This window comes from Xyrauchen texanus, chromosome 32 (assembly GCF_025860055.1).
Source record: "Xyrauchen texanus isolate HMW12.3.18 chromosome 32, RBS_HiC_50CHRs, whole genome shotgun sequence".
In the NCBI taxonomy this organism is placed as follows: Eukaryota; Metazoa; Chordata; class Actinopteri; order Cypriniformes; family Catostomidae; genus Xyrauchen; species Xyrauchen texanus.
In genome coordinates this window covers 6,074,539-6,092,583 of record NC_068307.1, presented here as the reverse complement: position 1 = coordinate 6,092,583, position 18,045 = coordinate 6,074,539, and the positions used below count along the sequence as shown (strand labels likewise).

The 18,045-nt window shown below is 38.3% G+C and overlaps 1 protein-coding gene across 3 annotated transcripts in view; it reads left to right on the top strand.

Moving 5' to 3' along the window:
• The window catches only part of LOC127626045 (fibulin-2-like), a 79,821-nt gene that overhangs the window by 23,380 nt on the left and 38,396 nt on the right, over window positions 1–18,045 (top strand). For all 3 annotated transcript variants that reach the window (XM_052101570.1, XM_052101568.1, XM_052101569.1), the window contains 3 exons: window positions 10,156–10,264; window positions 11,291–11,420; window positions 12,550–12,736. In XM_052101570.1, coding sequence (XP_051957530.1) covers window positions 10,156–10,264; window positions 11,291–11,420; window positions 12,550–12,736 — 426 coding nt within the window. The remainder of the gene's footprint in view (window positions 1–10,155; window positions 10,265–11,290; window positions 11,421–12,549; window positions 12,737–18,045) is intronic.

Below are 18,045 nucleotides of genomic sequence, written 5' to 3'. Positions count from 1 at the left end.
GATAGGAATTTCATTTCTGTTCATGGGCTAGAGTAATACTAGGATAAGCAGGGAGAAATAGATGGAGAGGAATTCACACTGTTAGAGAGTTAGAGAATGTCTGAAAGATATAAGGTGAAAGATTAATGTGTCATTTGGCATTACTTACAGGCCAGTTATTATAATGATTGGAAACGAATGGATGTCCAGATATCATGGTTTTAGTTTTGCATTAAATTTGCATTAAAAAGGTCATGAAGTGCTATTTTTTATAATTGTATTATCTTCCCTGAGGTCCACTGACAATGTTATGAAAGTTTTATTTGCACCAAAATAGTCACAATTTAGTAATATATGATTATTGTCCACTCTGTTTTTTGCCCTCTGTCTGAAACACTCTCTGTTCTGATCGGCTAACATCATACAGCCCTTCATATTCAGCAAATTCAATCGGAAGAACATTATAAATCACAATTTCAGGGTTTAAACATAACACACATCAAACACATTGCATCGCTGGTCATCTCACCATAAACTATCAAACAGTCATGACATTTGAAATATTCATGAATGGTTTACTTACGATTTTGAAGTGTTTTTAACTGTTATTGAACTTCTCCTTCAATAACAGTTCCTTTGCAAAGCTTGAATCGTATTTTGTCTGTTCACAAGCAATCCATACTGACATGACCCGAAAACAAAACGCACATACATAGTCAAAAGAATGGTGAAATGACACACATACATACCGAATGCGCACATCGGCGGAAACGCACCGAAATGGTCGAAGACGTCCATAGTCAAGACGTCCTATGTTTACTTACACCAACAATAAAAATTAGCGAAGATGGGGGAAATACGCATCCATGACATGTTTGTGCTCAAAGCAACACAGGCAGCAGCTGAATGAAAGAGAATTGCTTCTCCCTTTCAGAGTTGTAACTTGACACCGCATCTTTTAAAAGTGGCACAAGATATGGATCAGGCCAACAAAGATGCCTGTCTAGTGCATGAATATATTCAAAAATAATAAAAAACAGTTCAGATGGGTCCTCTTAGGTGTTATGTTAGGAATAGTTAGCCACGGAAGGCCTGCACTCTTGACTTGAATTGTGCGACAGTGGGCGGGGCCAATGGTGCGATGACGCATGTTGTGGGACGTGTAAATACAAATTAGCAATATTTCATAATGTCACGAACAGACAGATTTCAAAACGAGATGTTTCAGCAGGATGGCAATTATAAATGCACTTATTAGACTGGAGAGGAAGATTTGAGTTCTGAAATTTACAGTATGTTTTATAGTTCAGTTATTATATGTCTATTATATTATAAATCATATATGTTGATTCTCCATGACCACTTTAAATCCATTCCTCATCACTGTAAAAAAAAATTCAAACCTGTTTGTGCAGTTTTTTACATTAGTTGATTTTGAATAACAAAAAAAGGAAAGCATTCAACTGGGGTAATGTGAGAAGAAGAACTAATTTGGAAGAAATCAATTTTCATTCATGGGCAAAGAGTGGCATGACATGCACGCTGGAAAGCTTCAGGCAATTGTTCAAAATGCTGAGTTTATAGATATAGTTTATTAAAAACGAAGGGTTAAAGTATGCCGCACATTTAGAAGTACATGGGAAAATGTACATGCACTACTGGGCTCAGTGCTTAAATGCAGCCAGAAATAAAACCAATGTTTAAACGCCTCCAGTGTCTTATGTCAGATTGATATACTTTGCAAGTTAGTGGCCCTATGTCTGTGTTTGAGAGTGTATTTGTCACTGTTAAAGCCTTGTCTTGAGTTCTGCTCAAAATTTAAATTGTGTCCCCTGTGAAGTGACATTTATCATTAGTCTCAGAGTGTGCACTGAGTTTTTAAATGCTTTAGAATAGCTGTAATTTTTAGTGTTAATAGCAGGCATCAGAAAACCTGTCATTCTCCCAGCCCTTGTGCGTTTGTTAATTAAATATTTTGGCTAATCTGATTATGCTTTGCACTTCTAATAAGAGAGCTAGTACTCTTATTAGTGCTCTCAGCTGCGTTTAACCTATTTTACCATGCTTAAATCCATTCCGCAATATTCAACAGATTTTCCTATAAGACAGCACAGGAAAGTCTGCAGGTTCTTTTAGGAGTGACAGGGTGTTTAGTTCCTCAATGTCTTGTTCACAGTCTGACTTACTTGAAATACTTTTCTCAAAACCATCTTGCTGATAAACATGAGGTAAAGCCTTTGTATAAAGTATACCATATTGATGCATGCACAATGTTGATGTTTCTTCCTTGTGTTGTCCTTTCTAACCCACAAAAATGCACACTGAAGTTCACTTTGGACTTCCTGATGCCAACTGGGATGGAAAGATTGATTTGAGAAAGCAGTTTAAAATCAAACAGAATAAATATTTTGGCCGTTAAACATCTGTTGTTATGAGAATGAACAATGGATCTTTTGTGTCTGCCTTGGGGAATATATAACCTGTGGATGATTTTATGTCAAAGCCTTTATCGAAATTAAAGAGCTATTCAACTTGGCTGTGTTGATAATTCTCGCTTTGAGGTCAAAATGTGACTCCACTAGTAGTAGAGGGTCATTGGCAATTCAACTTCATCATCACAGATACAGTATGTCATTGAACTCCAGTGGGCCAAGAATGCTTTTGAGAAGATTTAAAATGAGATCATTAGGGACATTACTCTGGATTTTGAGGCTGATTATGACCTTTGAATAACCCAGTTTCATGAATTACATTTGAATCATAAAGGAATAATTTGCCCCAAAATGAAATTTCTGTCATAAATCATGCCCCCATATTGTTCCAAACTTGTATGACATTCTTTCTTCTTCTGTGGAACACGGCAGAATGACAGCCTCAGTCACTATTCACTTTCATTGTATGGACAAAAGTTGCAATGAAAGTGAATGGTTACTTTAGCAACATTTTTTTCCATACATGGAAAAAAGTCATAAAGCTGTTTAAAATCATGTCGTGTCCTAGTGTGATTATTAAACCACAAAGGCTGAGATTTCATGAGATAAATACATAGTTTGAATGTGCTGCACGCTTCAAAGTAAATGTGGGGTGCTGATATTGTGCAGACACCAGCTGCTCATCCCTTTTAGAGCTCCTTGGCTCATACATAGAAAAAACCATCATGAGAATAGTGCGCTGTTTTTTGTAGCAGATTGACAGCGAGAAAAAATCGAATTCACTTGGTAGTGTGAAGCATATACAGACTACATATATATTTAATTAAATAGCAGCCTTTTTGTGATTTAATAATCACATTGGGTCACGTAGCGACCTGCTTTTTTGGAGTAGTGAAGCAAACGTCAACACATAGAAACAGAAAGGGCTTCAACATAAAAGCTTCTGCCAAAATAAAAGCTACATTTAAATGGAAATAAGTATGTCAGAAATATATAATTACTGTATAGTTATGTAATATTCACTGATATCTTACCACTACTGCTACTACTAATAATAATGAATACAGCTGCAAGCAGCGATACCGGGGTCAAGCCAATTATCAGCACCATAAGCAGCAAAAGAAGCTTTGTGGCATGTTTTTGGTTAGAATCCAATGAACAGTGTATGAGTAGTTAGAAAAAGTAAACTTTCAATCATGAAAAGCCCATTTATTTAAAATATAAAGTAAAACTAAAAAAAAGCTACTTCTTAGAATTTTTGCCCAGTATGTGGCACTGTTCTGAAACTGCTCAGGTAGTATCTGGCCACGATGGTTATTATGCAGGAAAGTGTTCAAGAGTTATAAGCCAAAATAAAAAAGATTCTATCTCCTGACCAGTAGGGGGTAGTGTGCCAAAAGCTGCAGGTAACCTCAGGGCCTAATGATGATGACACGTACCAAGTGTCATCCCAATCCCTAAAAGCATTCCGGAGATACAGCCTCAAGTTAAATTTTGTGAATTCTTCATCAAATTCGTTGAAGCGCCATTTGAAAACGGTATGGTTTATCAAAATTCTGTGAATAATTTTTGATGACAGGCCAAATTTCATGCAAACTGGACAAACAGTCTAGGTGGAGTTTGAAAAAGTAGGTTTTCAAAATATAAAAAAATGGCAGACAGGAAGTTTGTTCGATCATGACATAATTGGTATCTTTGTTCTGGCATGAACCACCAAATCTATGAAGACCAGTCTCATGACTGTAGGTTTATAATTTTTGACCACAAGGTGGCGCTGTCTCGAAGCTTTTTGAGTCCCTTTAGAGCATTGTGCCAAAGACACATACCGAGTTTTGTATTGATACGCCAAGTCGTTCGTAAAATACAGAATTTTATGACTAAATTCAAAATGGCTGACGTCCAAAATGGCAGACATAGGGATTTTCCGTATCGTTGGACTCGCTATACCCCACTGAATCTAATGAGACAAATTTGATGATTTTATGACAAACTGTTCAAAAGTTATAAGCAAAAATTAGCTTTCATATCTCGTGACCACTAGGTGGCACTGTTCCAAAACTAAGCAGGCACCCTCGCGTCATGGTGCATATGACAAAATAAGACGTTTAGTATGAATACGCTAAAGCGCTACGGAGATATACCCTCACGTCCAATTTGGCGTGCTCTTTGTTGAATTCGTTGAAAATGGTATGGTTTATCAAAAATCTGTGAATACTTTTTTTGTCGTGAGTGCCTCTAGATGATGCAGACCAATTTGCGTGCAAATCGGACAAACGGCCTAGGATGAGTTCTAAATGTAAGTTCAAATTTGGGCAGTTGGTGGCACTAGAGGGTTTGAGGTAGAGATGCTAAATTCTCTGTGTGCCATCTGTGTGCCAAATTTCATAACTTTCCCGTAAGCGGTCCTATGGGCTGCCATAGACTCAAGAGCGTAATAATAATAATAATAATAGGAACACTAATGTAGCCCCTTTGGGCTTGACCCCTAATAATAAATAAATTTGCTGCACTTTATTTGACAAAAATAACTCCAATGTTGTATTTTGCATTGAGCCGTAAGGTTCTGTATAAAAGCACTTCATTTGCTAAAATAATAAAATTTTATGTAAAAAATTTATTGTTCTTTTTTCGTTTAATTAAGGTATTAATTTATTTATTTAGACTTGATTCTGATGAAAAAATTCAAATAAACTGTTAATATGGAATTCTGAATAAATTAAACAAAAAACATGTATCGTATCGGTTTTGGCGAGTACCGGAAAGGAAGTTCTTGTAATCCTCCTGGTACTTGTAATCATTATCCCAAAAAAAAAAAAATGGTTTTGGGACATCGGTGAACTATTCCTTTAGTACCTTTCCTTTACACTTTAATCTATCATTTAGGACAAAGTTTAATAATCCCAGGCCTCAAGTTATTTAGATACAAACATTCTGTTCACTTCCAAATCCATGGCTTTCACAAATCTCCCTTGTTTTGATCCTGATGTTCTGTGACCATCTGTGAAAGAAAAGACGAAATCTGTTGAACTCAAAGAGGACCTGTTTTGAAGAGCGCTTTGTTTTGTAACCATCTGCTTTACAGATGATCTAATGGTGATCTAACACAACAATGGCAATAATACTTGTTTTAGCACCACCCATTCATGTGATCATTCAGCATAATGTTCATATGAATCAGCTGGATGTTTTCAAGACCGACCTCAAATTTCTCTGAACAACATGATTAATTGTGAGAATTAACTGCTCTGATCCTTTTGAAAGCTCCTCTTATATGCAGAGCATACTTGAACAAAATCCTTAAGCAGGAGGTTTTAATGAAAGCAAAGCCTAAACATTAGCTTTGTTTAAATTCACGCACAAGACCTTCATGCAAACTGAGATTGGGTTTAAAGAATGAGAGACACAAATTATGTTATTTTGAGCTGCCATTGAAGATCACTCACAAATTTCTTCAATGTTAAATAATATTTTGTTGTAAGGAGAGTTTGTGGCAATGAACAGAAATTGAAGCCATTCATGAATTATCACTCAAGCTCTCCTGCTTTTATGACATCATAAAAATGACATCAACATAAATACATATATGCTTTTGTACTGTACAAATAAACAAACCGAAATATACATTTCGAGGTCACTTTTTATGGATGTGAAAATGAAACAGGAAAACAGATACTTTTTTCTAGTTGATTGCTGTGAGACAGTTTTTTTTTTTTTTTTTTTTTTTGCCTCGGGGGTTAGTTTTTGTTTTCTTTAATGCTGTAAATGCTTATTTCAGGTCACTCGTATTCTCCTGGGATACTTTCCTAATGAGTGCTTCCTCTGTTGTGTTCAGGCCAGTTTTAAAGACAAAACTTTTAACTCTTCCTTTTTAAAGGCAACGTTTTGTTGATGATACCTTGTTTATCTTAATCAGAACAACAAATATTAGAGATGTAGTATCAATGTCAGAGCTTATGCTGCTCAATTTATCATATTTAAGTTTGCCCATGCAGAATCATGATCTTCTGTGCTGATTTGGGGCAGTCTTTGAAATTGATTTAAAAATCATAAAATATGTTAAATAGAGCTGAGAGTACTACACTTTCATTGGCAGTTATTAGCATAATCAAACATGTCAAAATATTTAATAAACACTAAAAGGGTGTGATTTGAAGAACTATATGAATTTTACATTCCAGGTGTGAATTTGCAGAGCTTTTCCATGTGGCAGTGTTTTAACCACTCATGACCAGTACATTTCCATGATTGCTGAATATATTTTATAGAGATAGCACTCATAAAAAGCAATTTCTAGCTAAAATGTTAAAGCTGAGCAGAACTAGAAACATATACAGTATATTCACTTTATACATTTCCGAGTTAAAGTACCTCGTGGTCTTGTTCACGAGTGAGGGGACAATGGAGCGGGAGGTTGGCCAGAGAATCGGTGCAGCGGGGGCGGTATTGCACTCGCTCAATCGCACTGTTGTCACGAAAAGAGAGCTGAGCCGGAAGGCAAAGCTCTTGATCTACCGGTCAATTTTTGTTCCTACCCTCACCTATGGTCATGAAGGCTGAGTTATGACCGAAAGAACTAAGTCGTGAGTACAAGTGGCCGAAATGTGCTTCCTCAGAAGGGAGGCGGGCTTCACCCTTAGAGATAGGGTGAGGAGCTCAGTCATCCGTGAGGAGCTCGGAGTAGAGCCGCTGCTCCTTTGCGTCGAAAGGAGTCAGTTGAGGTGGTTTGGGCATCTGGTAAGGATGCCCCCTGGCCGCCTCCCTAGGGATGTGTTTCAGGCACGTCCATCTGGGAAGAGGCCTCGGGGAAGACCCAGGATTAGGTGGAGAGATTACATCTCCACACTGGCCTGGGAACGCCTCGGGGTCCCCCAGTCAGAGCTGGTTAATGTGGCTCGGGATAGGGAAGTTTGGGGCCCCCTGCTGGAGCAGCTGCCCCCGCTACAAGATTTCGGATAAGCGGTTGAAGATGGATGGATGGACATTTCCATGACTTTTCAAAGGCTTTTAAAGATTTTATTCAATTACAGTAGATGTCTGTGTAACGAATGTGTGGGAAGCAGGAGCAGGCAGACAGGTGGGTCAGATCCAAACGCAGTTTTATTTACAAAGACAACTAAAACAAACACAGGAACAAATGAAAGTCCACAATGGGAAAATTAAACTAAAACACGAAAGACATCCAAAGGGGTACGAAGGTTGAGAAAACATCCACGGAGGGGCAAGGCAACAACGAACAAACATCTACATACACGTGAGCGAACATTAGAACAAACAAGAAACGTCAACGCACGACAACTGGAAGGGAAAACAGCGGGGTTTAAATAAAGAGAGACGGTAATGACAAAATGACAGACAGGTGCGGACAATAACACACTGACAGGGCCGGAAACGACGGGAAGAAGGGAAGTGTAGTTTTCACGAAGACAGTGAAACACGGGCGGACAACAAGGAAGACATGACAGGAAGCGTGAGCGGTAAAACAGAAAACACGGAGCGGACAACAAGGGAGCGTGACATGGACGTGACTAATGACGGGTGAAACAGAAACACGGGGCAGATGACACGAAACACGGTGCAGACGACACGAAACACGGTGCAGGTGAGCGAGACCGTGACAGTCTGTGGGCCTTAAAATAAAACCTGTTACTAGAACTTTACTAGAACTACATATTTGCAAAAATGACTTTCCATGTTTCGCTGCAGTTTTCTGCTGAAATTAATAATAGTGGTGTGTGGCAGGGCGGAGGGCGGGGCCGGGTCGTGATCATACACACCCGGTCCCTTATCAGGCTAATCAAGCCTCCGAGAGGGATAAAGGCAGACTGCGGAGGATTGTGCGGGAGAGAGATAGTTTAAGGACATGTCCATCATGTGTATATTTGTCTTTTGTTTGAGTTTGAAATTAAACTATTATTTGTATCGTCAAGTTCTACACTATCGGTTAGGTTTAGGCATTGGTTTAGCCAGTCTGATCTCGTTAATATACACTGATCAGCCACAACATTAAAACCACTGAGAGGTGAAGTGAATAACATTTATTATCTTGTTTCAATGGCACTTGTCAATGGGTGGGATATATTAGGCAGCAAGTGAACAGTCAGTTCTTGAATTTCATGTGTTGGAATCAGGAAAAATGGGCAAGCGTAAGGATCTGAGCGACTTGGACAAGGGTCAGATTGTGATGGCTAGACGACTGGGTCAGAACATTACCAAAACAGCAGGGGTGTTACCGGTATGCAGTGGTTGTTACCTACCAAAAGTGATCCAAGGAAGGACAACCGGTGAACCAGCGACAGGGTCATGGTCGTCTAAGTCTCATTGATGCGCGTGGGGAGCAAAGGCTAGCCTGTCTGGTCCGATCCCACAGAACAGCTACTGTAGCTAAAATTGCTGAAAAACTTAATGCTGGCCATGATAGAAAGGTGTCAGAACACACAGTGCATCGCAACTTGCTGCGTATGGACTGCGTAGCCGCAGACAGGTCAGAGTGCCCATGTTGTCCCCTTGTCCACCGCCGAAAGGGCCTACAACGGGCAACACGTTTTATGTTTTACTCTTTACAACCTCCATTCTTTGTTCACCTTAAAAACATTGTCTGATTACGACAATATTTCACTCGCTTTAATGTCATTTTAGTTTTGCAAAAATGTCACGTAATGTTCATGAGATCAGGCTGGTCAGATTTTAAGCTTGAACTTGAAATTCCTCAATCTCTTTATGAGTTCTATGCACAATGTGCTTGAGTGGGCATATTCGCATATCTTCCCCTATGTCCACTGATTATCTGTAAATAGCTCAGCGGCATTATTTGTGAGATATTTAGTACAGATGGACGTTTAAGTGTAAAAAGCTAGAACAATAGCCATTGAACTCTGTCAAGCATTCCAGGAATCTCAGAGCACCCCGGGCCTCTGGTATGTCACAACTCAAGTGCTTTTATAATCAGATGTTTATTGATTCCAAGTAAATTTACAGATATTGAAAATATCTGGTTATATGTAGTCCACTTGATTTGAAGAGTCACACATCAGGTAGGCAGGAAAGAACCCTTTGCCCTGTTTTAGAGTTTTCCTCTTTTCAAATTCCAAACTCCTTACAGTTATCAAGCCCTCTCTACATGTGTATATACCCTCCACACCCCAAATAAGTAGTTGCTTATAATCATGCAAAACTCATTTAGCTGATTCACAGCATGTCTGACTTTGCGAAGCCAAAATTTAGACCGTATATATACAGTTTTCATGTTTTTTTCCATTAAGCTGCTTTTGTTAGCTTAATTGGATTCAGTCCTTCATTCTCACTAAGGGGGGAATTATTCAAAATAACACGAGTTTGAAATGAGTCATTACTAAATTCTTGTTTTCTTTGTCTAGTGACTCTCACAATTTGTTAAAAATATCAGGCGGATATGCTTCTCGAATTTAATGAATAGCTGTCTCTTGCATCACTGTCTCATTGAAATGTGTTGCTTTTTATAGTCAAAGATACGAAGGCGAAGTCAGTTCATAATGATGCCTATGATGACGCTGCAGATTAGATCTTTTATCCTTCTTCTATGGATCCAAGGCGGGCTTCATAGCTGGCTTACATTTGGGGTTCTTTCGAAGCTAAATTTCTTGTTAGTCTGTCTGCCTTTTCTTGTCAGATAAAAGCACTCACTGGAAGCTCTCCTTTTTTGTCTGGTTTACTGTATATAAAATAAAACTTTTGTGCTAGATCCTCTCAATATTTACTGTGTTTTCAGCTCCAGGTTTGGTGGAGAGCTGTTGCGTGGCTGGACAGAAATGGGCCGAGGAGAAGCAGCACTGTAATGATATGCCTGTCAAAACAAAAGACCTCAGCTCTGTGTGTGGGTAAGATGGCTGAGCTTTTAAATTTGCTTTATTTTCTGGCTGTTATATTTCCTCTGACTTCCCTAAAAAACCAACAACCACTAAAAATTACAACACAGGACCTAAGGGAGCGCAGGATCTCAGTTGTAGTTGTGTGTGGCTTTTGGTTTCATGATTCTCACCGTAGCACCATATAAAGTGTGTTAATTGGTTAAAGCAGTGGTTCTCAATTTATTTTGTCATACTTCCCTTAGATAAACTTTTTATTTGAATAGAATGGCTTAAAATGTCTAAATAAATCTAATAAATAAAATGATACTACTGTGGAGCAATATTAAAAGAATTGTTCAACCAAAAAGGAAACTTCTATCATCATTTACTCACCCTCATGGCATTAATTTGAATGGAACACAAAAGGAGATTAGATGATGGTGATAGTGATAGTCAAGCTCCAAAAGCACATAAACATAGTCCAAAGGACTTGTAAAGGAATAGTTCACCCAAAAGTGAAAATGAGTGATTCACCGGAAGTCTTCCTCTCCACCCATTCAAATGCACATAATACGTGCGAAAATGTCTTTGTTTACATAACACACAGCTTCACACTTTTCACACAATTGTCAGCGTGGCAGATTTGAATGTGCAAAATTAAATGAGATTTGACAGTTAGTGCAGTCTCACTTTAAGAACCACTGGGTTAATATACTGTAACGGGGTTCAAGGATGGATGAAAGGAGGAAACGGGAAAATGTGGGCTTCAACTCAGAAGGTAGGGTTTTAAAAAAAAGTAACAGTTTCTCAGCTTCCACACATTAACACATTGACTCGCTGTTTGAAGTGCGACTCTCTCGCCCAGTCTCTGGTGTGGTTCCTCCTTATATCCCTCTCCCCATTGCTCACTGCTATCAGAAACAGGTGTTAGACATATAGCGCTCAGGTGTGTGCTCCCTTACCGCTTTCTCTCTCCCCGGACAAATGCTCCACCATGCCCCCACCTCCACATATACCTACATTTTTTGCTAAATGTTTTTTTTTCCTGCTTTTTAGTGTTGTCCAGAAACAATGCTGTACAGGTGCTCTGAGAGAGAGCAGGTGTCAGGCTGGCATGAACGCAGCGAAGGCCGGACTGGTGTGTGAGGGAGGAAATAGCCCATTCTGTGGAGAAGACTCTCAAAGGGTAAGATCTCAAAGGTGAACTATGCAATTTCTGTGTTACCAGCAGCACCAAACAAAGCTGAATAAATAATGGCTGTTTCCAAAGATACAGAAGTATGCAGAGGCCATAAAATAAGTTGTGATGTCACGAAAACAAGACCGAAAAATAATAATGATGCATGGCTTCTTTTGGCTCCCCTGTGCTGGGAAACAAACATTTGTGCATCACTGTTACTGTTGCTTGTACTTAAAGAAAAAACCTTAAAGAGGCACTTAGTAACGTTTTTCGTTGTGTCATCTGGGACTTACGCTGACACCTAGCAGCTTGGATACAGCATTATTTAAAATCAATATTTTTCAGTTTCAGTTGACGTTGTAAAAATGTAGTATTCATAGCCAGCAATTATTATGAGTGCAAGTATCCAATAACAGGACGGTTACTGAGATTAAGCGAGTAGTATTTGGCTGGTCATGTGATTTTAAAATAGCATCCCCCATGTGTGGAACAAAACCGCTTATATTAGGTTACTGATATGACTGGAGTCTTTATTTTAGTGTGAGTGGTCATAATTTCCTACATATACTGCAAAATTACAATGAATGTCTTTAGGATTTAAACTTACTGAGTGCACCTTTAAGTATTACATTTTGGTGAGTACCTCATCATGCACCATTTGTGCTACGGACATGAAGGATACCTCAAATTGTGGTGTTTGTTAAGGGGAGGTGTGCTATTACTTTCTGAAACAATCTGACTAACCCTAAACCTAACCTAACCCCAAGTCTAGACTTCCACTGGAGGAGGATCCCAAGCCATATCTAGGGACAAGAATATCATAGAGACTTGGGGGTGGGCACTTTTGATGTAAGCTGTAAGTAACCACCTAACAACTACCCACGGCACCCTTGCAACACCTTAGCAACCACTCGGCACACTTCAGCAACACCCTAGTGGCAAGTTTGCTCTCACATTATTTTTGTATTCCGTTTAATGCCACTAGTGGCATAGAAATGACACACTTTACCTACTAATTACTAATCATTTTATTTACTAAAGACTGTCTGGTCATGTGGCCAGCTGAGTACAACACATTCAAGACTATAAAGTTAATTTTCAAATAGATTTTTCAGCTGCCATTTTTTCCATGTAGGATTGCTGCAGCTGCTGTACGTTGGGTCTGCGTCTGCACAAGGAAGGCAAAGGATGTGAAGCGCATCAGTACCTGAGCTACCCATGTGGACACATCTTCCTCACATGCTGTGAAGAAGAGGAGGGGCTTACTTCGCCCACACTGAAGAATAAAGTTAGGCCTCAGCCGACCACCCTTCCTAAGAGAGGTAAAAGACTGGCACACATGCACACCAACACAGTCAGGTCTTTCACACCAATGGCTGTCAACTGGTTTTGCTTAAAGACCCAGATTTTACATTGGAAACAGTGCCGACATTTTTTATCCTATAAAAGTAAACAAAAATGTCTGTATCTAAATTTATTAAAATAACAATATGCTAAATTATTAACATACTAAATTAACAACCTAAATGGGAAAATTAAAGGCTGTGTGTTAGTGATTTTACCACAGGTAAGTGCTCTTAACCCTCTTACCCGTGGTAAAATCAATGTTAAGGGGGTCACACACCTGACGCATCTGAAGGACGACATGGCACTTTCAAATATTCTGAAAAAACAATTCTATGAATGCATGCACACCGCCACCGCTGCTCCACATCTGTTGGCGTCACCCAGCTATGACTCCAGAGACTGCTCAAATTTCAAATTGCATATTTTCCATTAAATTCGACCAAAATCATTATCAAAGGACATCGATTATTTACTTTAGCCTTGTTCATTTTTCAAGAATTGAAAACCCTTAGTAACCTTTGCGTGTAGTGTCTGCAACCTGAACTGCATCAACGTGCCCTTTGTTTGATACCTGTGCCATATCATAGCCGTGACTTTGTGCATTTAAGGAATATTCAGCATTCAATACAAGTTGAGTTCAATTGACAGCATTTGTGACAATGTTGATTACCACAAAAAAGTATCTTGAACAATCATCTCTGCGATTATCAAATTAGCTAATTGTGTGGCAGCAGTACAGTGCATAAAATCATTCAGATACGGGTCAGGAGCTTCAGTTAATGTTCAACCATCAGAATGGGGAAAAATGTGATCTCAATTACTTTAACCGTGGCATGATTGTTGGTGCTAGATGGGCTAGTTTGAGTATTTCTGTAACTGCTGATCTCCTGGGATTTTCACAGACAACTCTTTCTAGAGTTTACTGAAAATGGTGCCAAAAACAAAAAGCATCCACTCAGCGGAAGGATGGAAATGCCTTGTTGATGAGAGAGATCAACAGTGAATGGCCACACTGGTTCGAACTGAAAAGTCTACGGTAACTCAGATAACCACTCAATTGTGGTGAGAAGAATATAATCTTAGAATGCTATGCTGAAACGCAGGTTGGCGCTGTTTTGGCGGCAAGAGGGGGACCTACACAGAATTAGGCAGGTTGTTTTAATGTTGTGGCTGATCGGTGTATAGTTAGCTGTGTTTTATTATTCATATTTAGCATAGTTTTTTCCCTGCTGTCCGCAACCTCACCAGAACAGATGTGCAACCCGTTTCTGGGTTGCGACCCACAAGTTTAGAACCATTGGTTTATACTACCAAGAATGTAGTTCTTACAGCAAATGAATGCATGATACTCAATGAGTAACGTAGAGGTCTGGAGTGACAGAGTTCATATTTTCATTTTGATGGACAGATTTAGACTGGCTGTCATGCCAAGAAATTGTTGTGATGGAAAGATGTGAAACCACACGAGGACCTGGAATGTCTCAGTTACTCTTTTTAATGCTGTGTCTCAGTTTTCTCTGAGTTTATTCTTTAAATTGACATAAAAGCATAATTGTGTCTCTTCTTCATTATTTTGCTTGTTTGGTTTTGAAGCATGGATCATATTTGGAATCGACTGAAGTCTTTGGCTGTGCCTTGGCTTTCAGTTTCACATTCAAGTTTGGCACACTGCTGGCCAAGGGGTTGACATTGATGGATCAGAGAAAAGAACAATGCCCAGAGCTGATTGGTCAGGTGTCACGTTACCGTTCAGAATAACGTGCAAAGATGCTGGCAAGCTGGGCTGAATCAGAAGCAGATGGCAAAGCAGGCTGTTGTCTTTCTGCCCGTGCCAGCAAACTTTCATTCTGTCTCAAATGTTTTAACCAACTAATTTCACTAATTTTGGTAGGATTTGCAAGGAAACATTGTTCTCTTGTTAGATTTCTTTTGAGCCTGTGGCTTGTGGTATACACGAGGGTTCAAATGTTTCAGTCGACCCTTGTTAAATGCATTGTTTTTTAAACTTTTTTTTATACAATAGCTTTTTTTTATCATGACAAATGTGAAAAGTGAAAAGCTGAATTGAAAAATGTATTTTAATTTAATGAGAGCATGCACTGATACGGAGCCCCTTAGAGGACATGGCGGGAATTTGTATTGTTTTGCGTGAACTTACAATAGTTTGTGTTTCCTAGGAATAAGTTTTGTGTTCCCTCGCAATAGTTTTGCATTCCCTTGCTATATTAATATAATATCGTTATTTGTATTGCTTTTACGTTTAGTTTAAAGTGCAATTTGAATTTCTAAATGTCTTTTGTTTTTCATTTTTCAAAAATTATTTAATTTTTAAAGCAAAATCTATAAAGTAAAAATATTCACCGACCTTGGGGATTGACCATATAATCGGATATTGATATTTTAAATGCGATTATCATTACAATATTTTTTACATGTCGCCCAGTCCAAAAGGGAAGTAAGATTTTTCAAGAAGTAAAATTAAGTATTTTTTATGGAGACCCGCACAAACACATGTACTCAATTCCATATTGCAACATGTTACCTATTAATATTTGCATATTTGTTTGTTTTTGAGTAGTCTATGGGCAATATAAACATTGTATTTTATTGAAAAACGTATTGAAAAGTAAATTATTCATTTGTGGTATGCAAAAATGCATCAACCAAATATTTTAAAATTGTCTCCTTAGTGAAAAAAGGTTCCCGACCCCTGCTATAATAAAACCGTGTTTCTCTAAAAAAACAAAAACAACGCGGTTACTGGTAATAAAAAACAAAATCAGCCAAACAAAAAAAAACAAAACACTGATACTTTAATCACATAACTACAGTATTACTATTGTACAAAACAACTCCCCCAAAAAACTATGGTTACTACAGCCTACAATGTTACTATAGTCAAACCATGATTTACGCTAAAAAACAAACATAAAAACAATACAGTTACTATAGTCACAGTTACTACAGTATTACTATATTAAAACATGTTTTGTTCTGCCAGAAAAGCCATGTTTCTCTAAAAAAACAAAAACAACACAGTTACTACAATCATGGTTACTACAGTATTACTATAGTAAAATAAATTATTATGACGAAAAACTATGGTTACTATAGCCTACAATGTTACTATAGTAAAACCATGTTTCTCTAAAAAAAAAAAAACTAACATGGTTACATATGGATTTACTACAGTAACCATAAGTAAACTACGGTATTTTTATAGTAAAACTACAAATACATAATAACCACAAAATTATGATTTTTACTGACATAGTTTTCATTTTCCTGTATTATTACTATGGTTTCACAATGAATATCATGGTTAAAATATGGTTACTGTAGTAAAACCATGGTAAATTTATTGCAAGGGAACACGAAACTATTGCGAGCGCACGCAAAACTATTTCAGAAAAAATCCCTTCCTGTCCTCTAAGGAGCTCCGTAGACATGAACTCTGAAAGTTGTTGTGCAAAACCTGATGATCATGTTGGCATGATTTAAGAATGTTCCGAAGAGCATCTTGTGTGAAACAGTGGAAGCAAGGAAATCTGACCTTTACAAAGGAGGTAACATTGTTAATGTCACAAGTTAGCTTATTTAAGACCTAGAAATTGTACAGTATTTTTTATTCATTTTATAATGTTTCTTTGTTTTAAATGTTTAAATTAGATTCCAGATTGACAATGGATTCAGACTTTTGAATCCTACTTGAAGACCTGATATTAGCTTTAGAAATGGACTGTGTACAAAGTGAAATGGAGGTTATGTTGATTAAAGCTGAATCAAGTTTTTCAACACTGTCCTGGCTTTTATTCTTTCAACCTCAGGTAGACATTTATTGCTCAATCATTACTCCACAGTTATTAACCAAGCCCTAGTCAATGGATCCAAGGCTGCTGTCCTTTAAATGAGACATATAACCCAGACTTTACCTTTTGCCATCTCTCAAATGGCACATTCCTTTGGCCCAGTGCCTTTTTTCCTCTAAAAAGCCTACCTGATATCTTGAGGCAAGGTGAAATTAGCTATAGCTGTGTCAATACATTAGGGCCAGTCTCATTTCCGTACCATGGTGCACACGCATATGACATTCTGCCTTTTTCCCTTTCTTTTGGGAGACTGGAGTAAAATGTGCAAAAGTAAAATGGCTGAGAGGTAATTATTTCCACGAGGGAGCCCCCCCGCCACCTCGCACCCCTAGCGTGATTAATTAAAGCGGAAATGTTTAATCTCTCTCTCCCTGCATTGCATGCACATTCTGTTAATGACTGTGAGAAATATTTACTTTACACCAGTGTGCCGTGTAAGGTGAAACTGAGTCTGTTTTTTATGTTTAAGCAGACGTTAATTTCTAAGTCAGTCGAAGGGCGAGTGCAAGGCCCTGCCAAATTGGAGCAACATGTAGGAAAGACTGTCCATAACTCTATCAGTCGTTCTTTAGGATAAGGTGACTATGCATTTGGAAATGATCGGATGTGATTGGCAGATGGAGAACTCTGAGGGCGTCGTATGAACAGCTGGAGGAGCTGGAATGGCAGATGTTGACTTGTGTGTCACTTTAATATATTTATGTATTAGGTTTGCATGTGGCCAGTTGTCGTTGTGGGGTCGTTCTGGTTGACATCTGGTTATCCTTGAAAAGAAGTTAAAACATTAATTAACGACACTTTGATGTTTTTACAAGTGAAACAAATATGAGCATCAGATAAAAAAAACACCATCAACCATCAACCTAATACAGTGGTTAGTTTCATCTCATGTACCATCGGTAAAATAAAAGAGCTATGTACTGTTGTGGACTTACACTGACACCTAGTGGCTTGGATGTAGCATCATTTAAAATCAATAGTTTTCAGTTTAAGATGCCATTGTAGAAATTTAGTATACACAGTCAGCAATGATTACTTTAATCAATGAGTGAAAGTGTCAAATAACAGGACGGTTACTGAGATTAAGCGAGTAGTATTCGTCTGGTCATGTGATTCAAACATGGCAGCCCCCATGTGCGGACCCTCTCCATGTAGAATAAAACAGCTTACATGTTTAAACAGCATTATTTATTCAAAAGTAGTGAGGCAGTCTGTTTAGAAAAAACAATACTGATATACTGTATGTGTGTGTATATATATACTCACCTAAAGGATTATTAGGAACACCATACTAATACTGTGTTTGACCCCCTTTCGCCTTCAGAACTGCCTTAATTCTACGTGGCATTGATTCAACAAGGTGCTGAAAGCATTCTTTAGAAATGTTGGCCCATATTGATAGGATAGCATCTTGC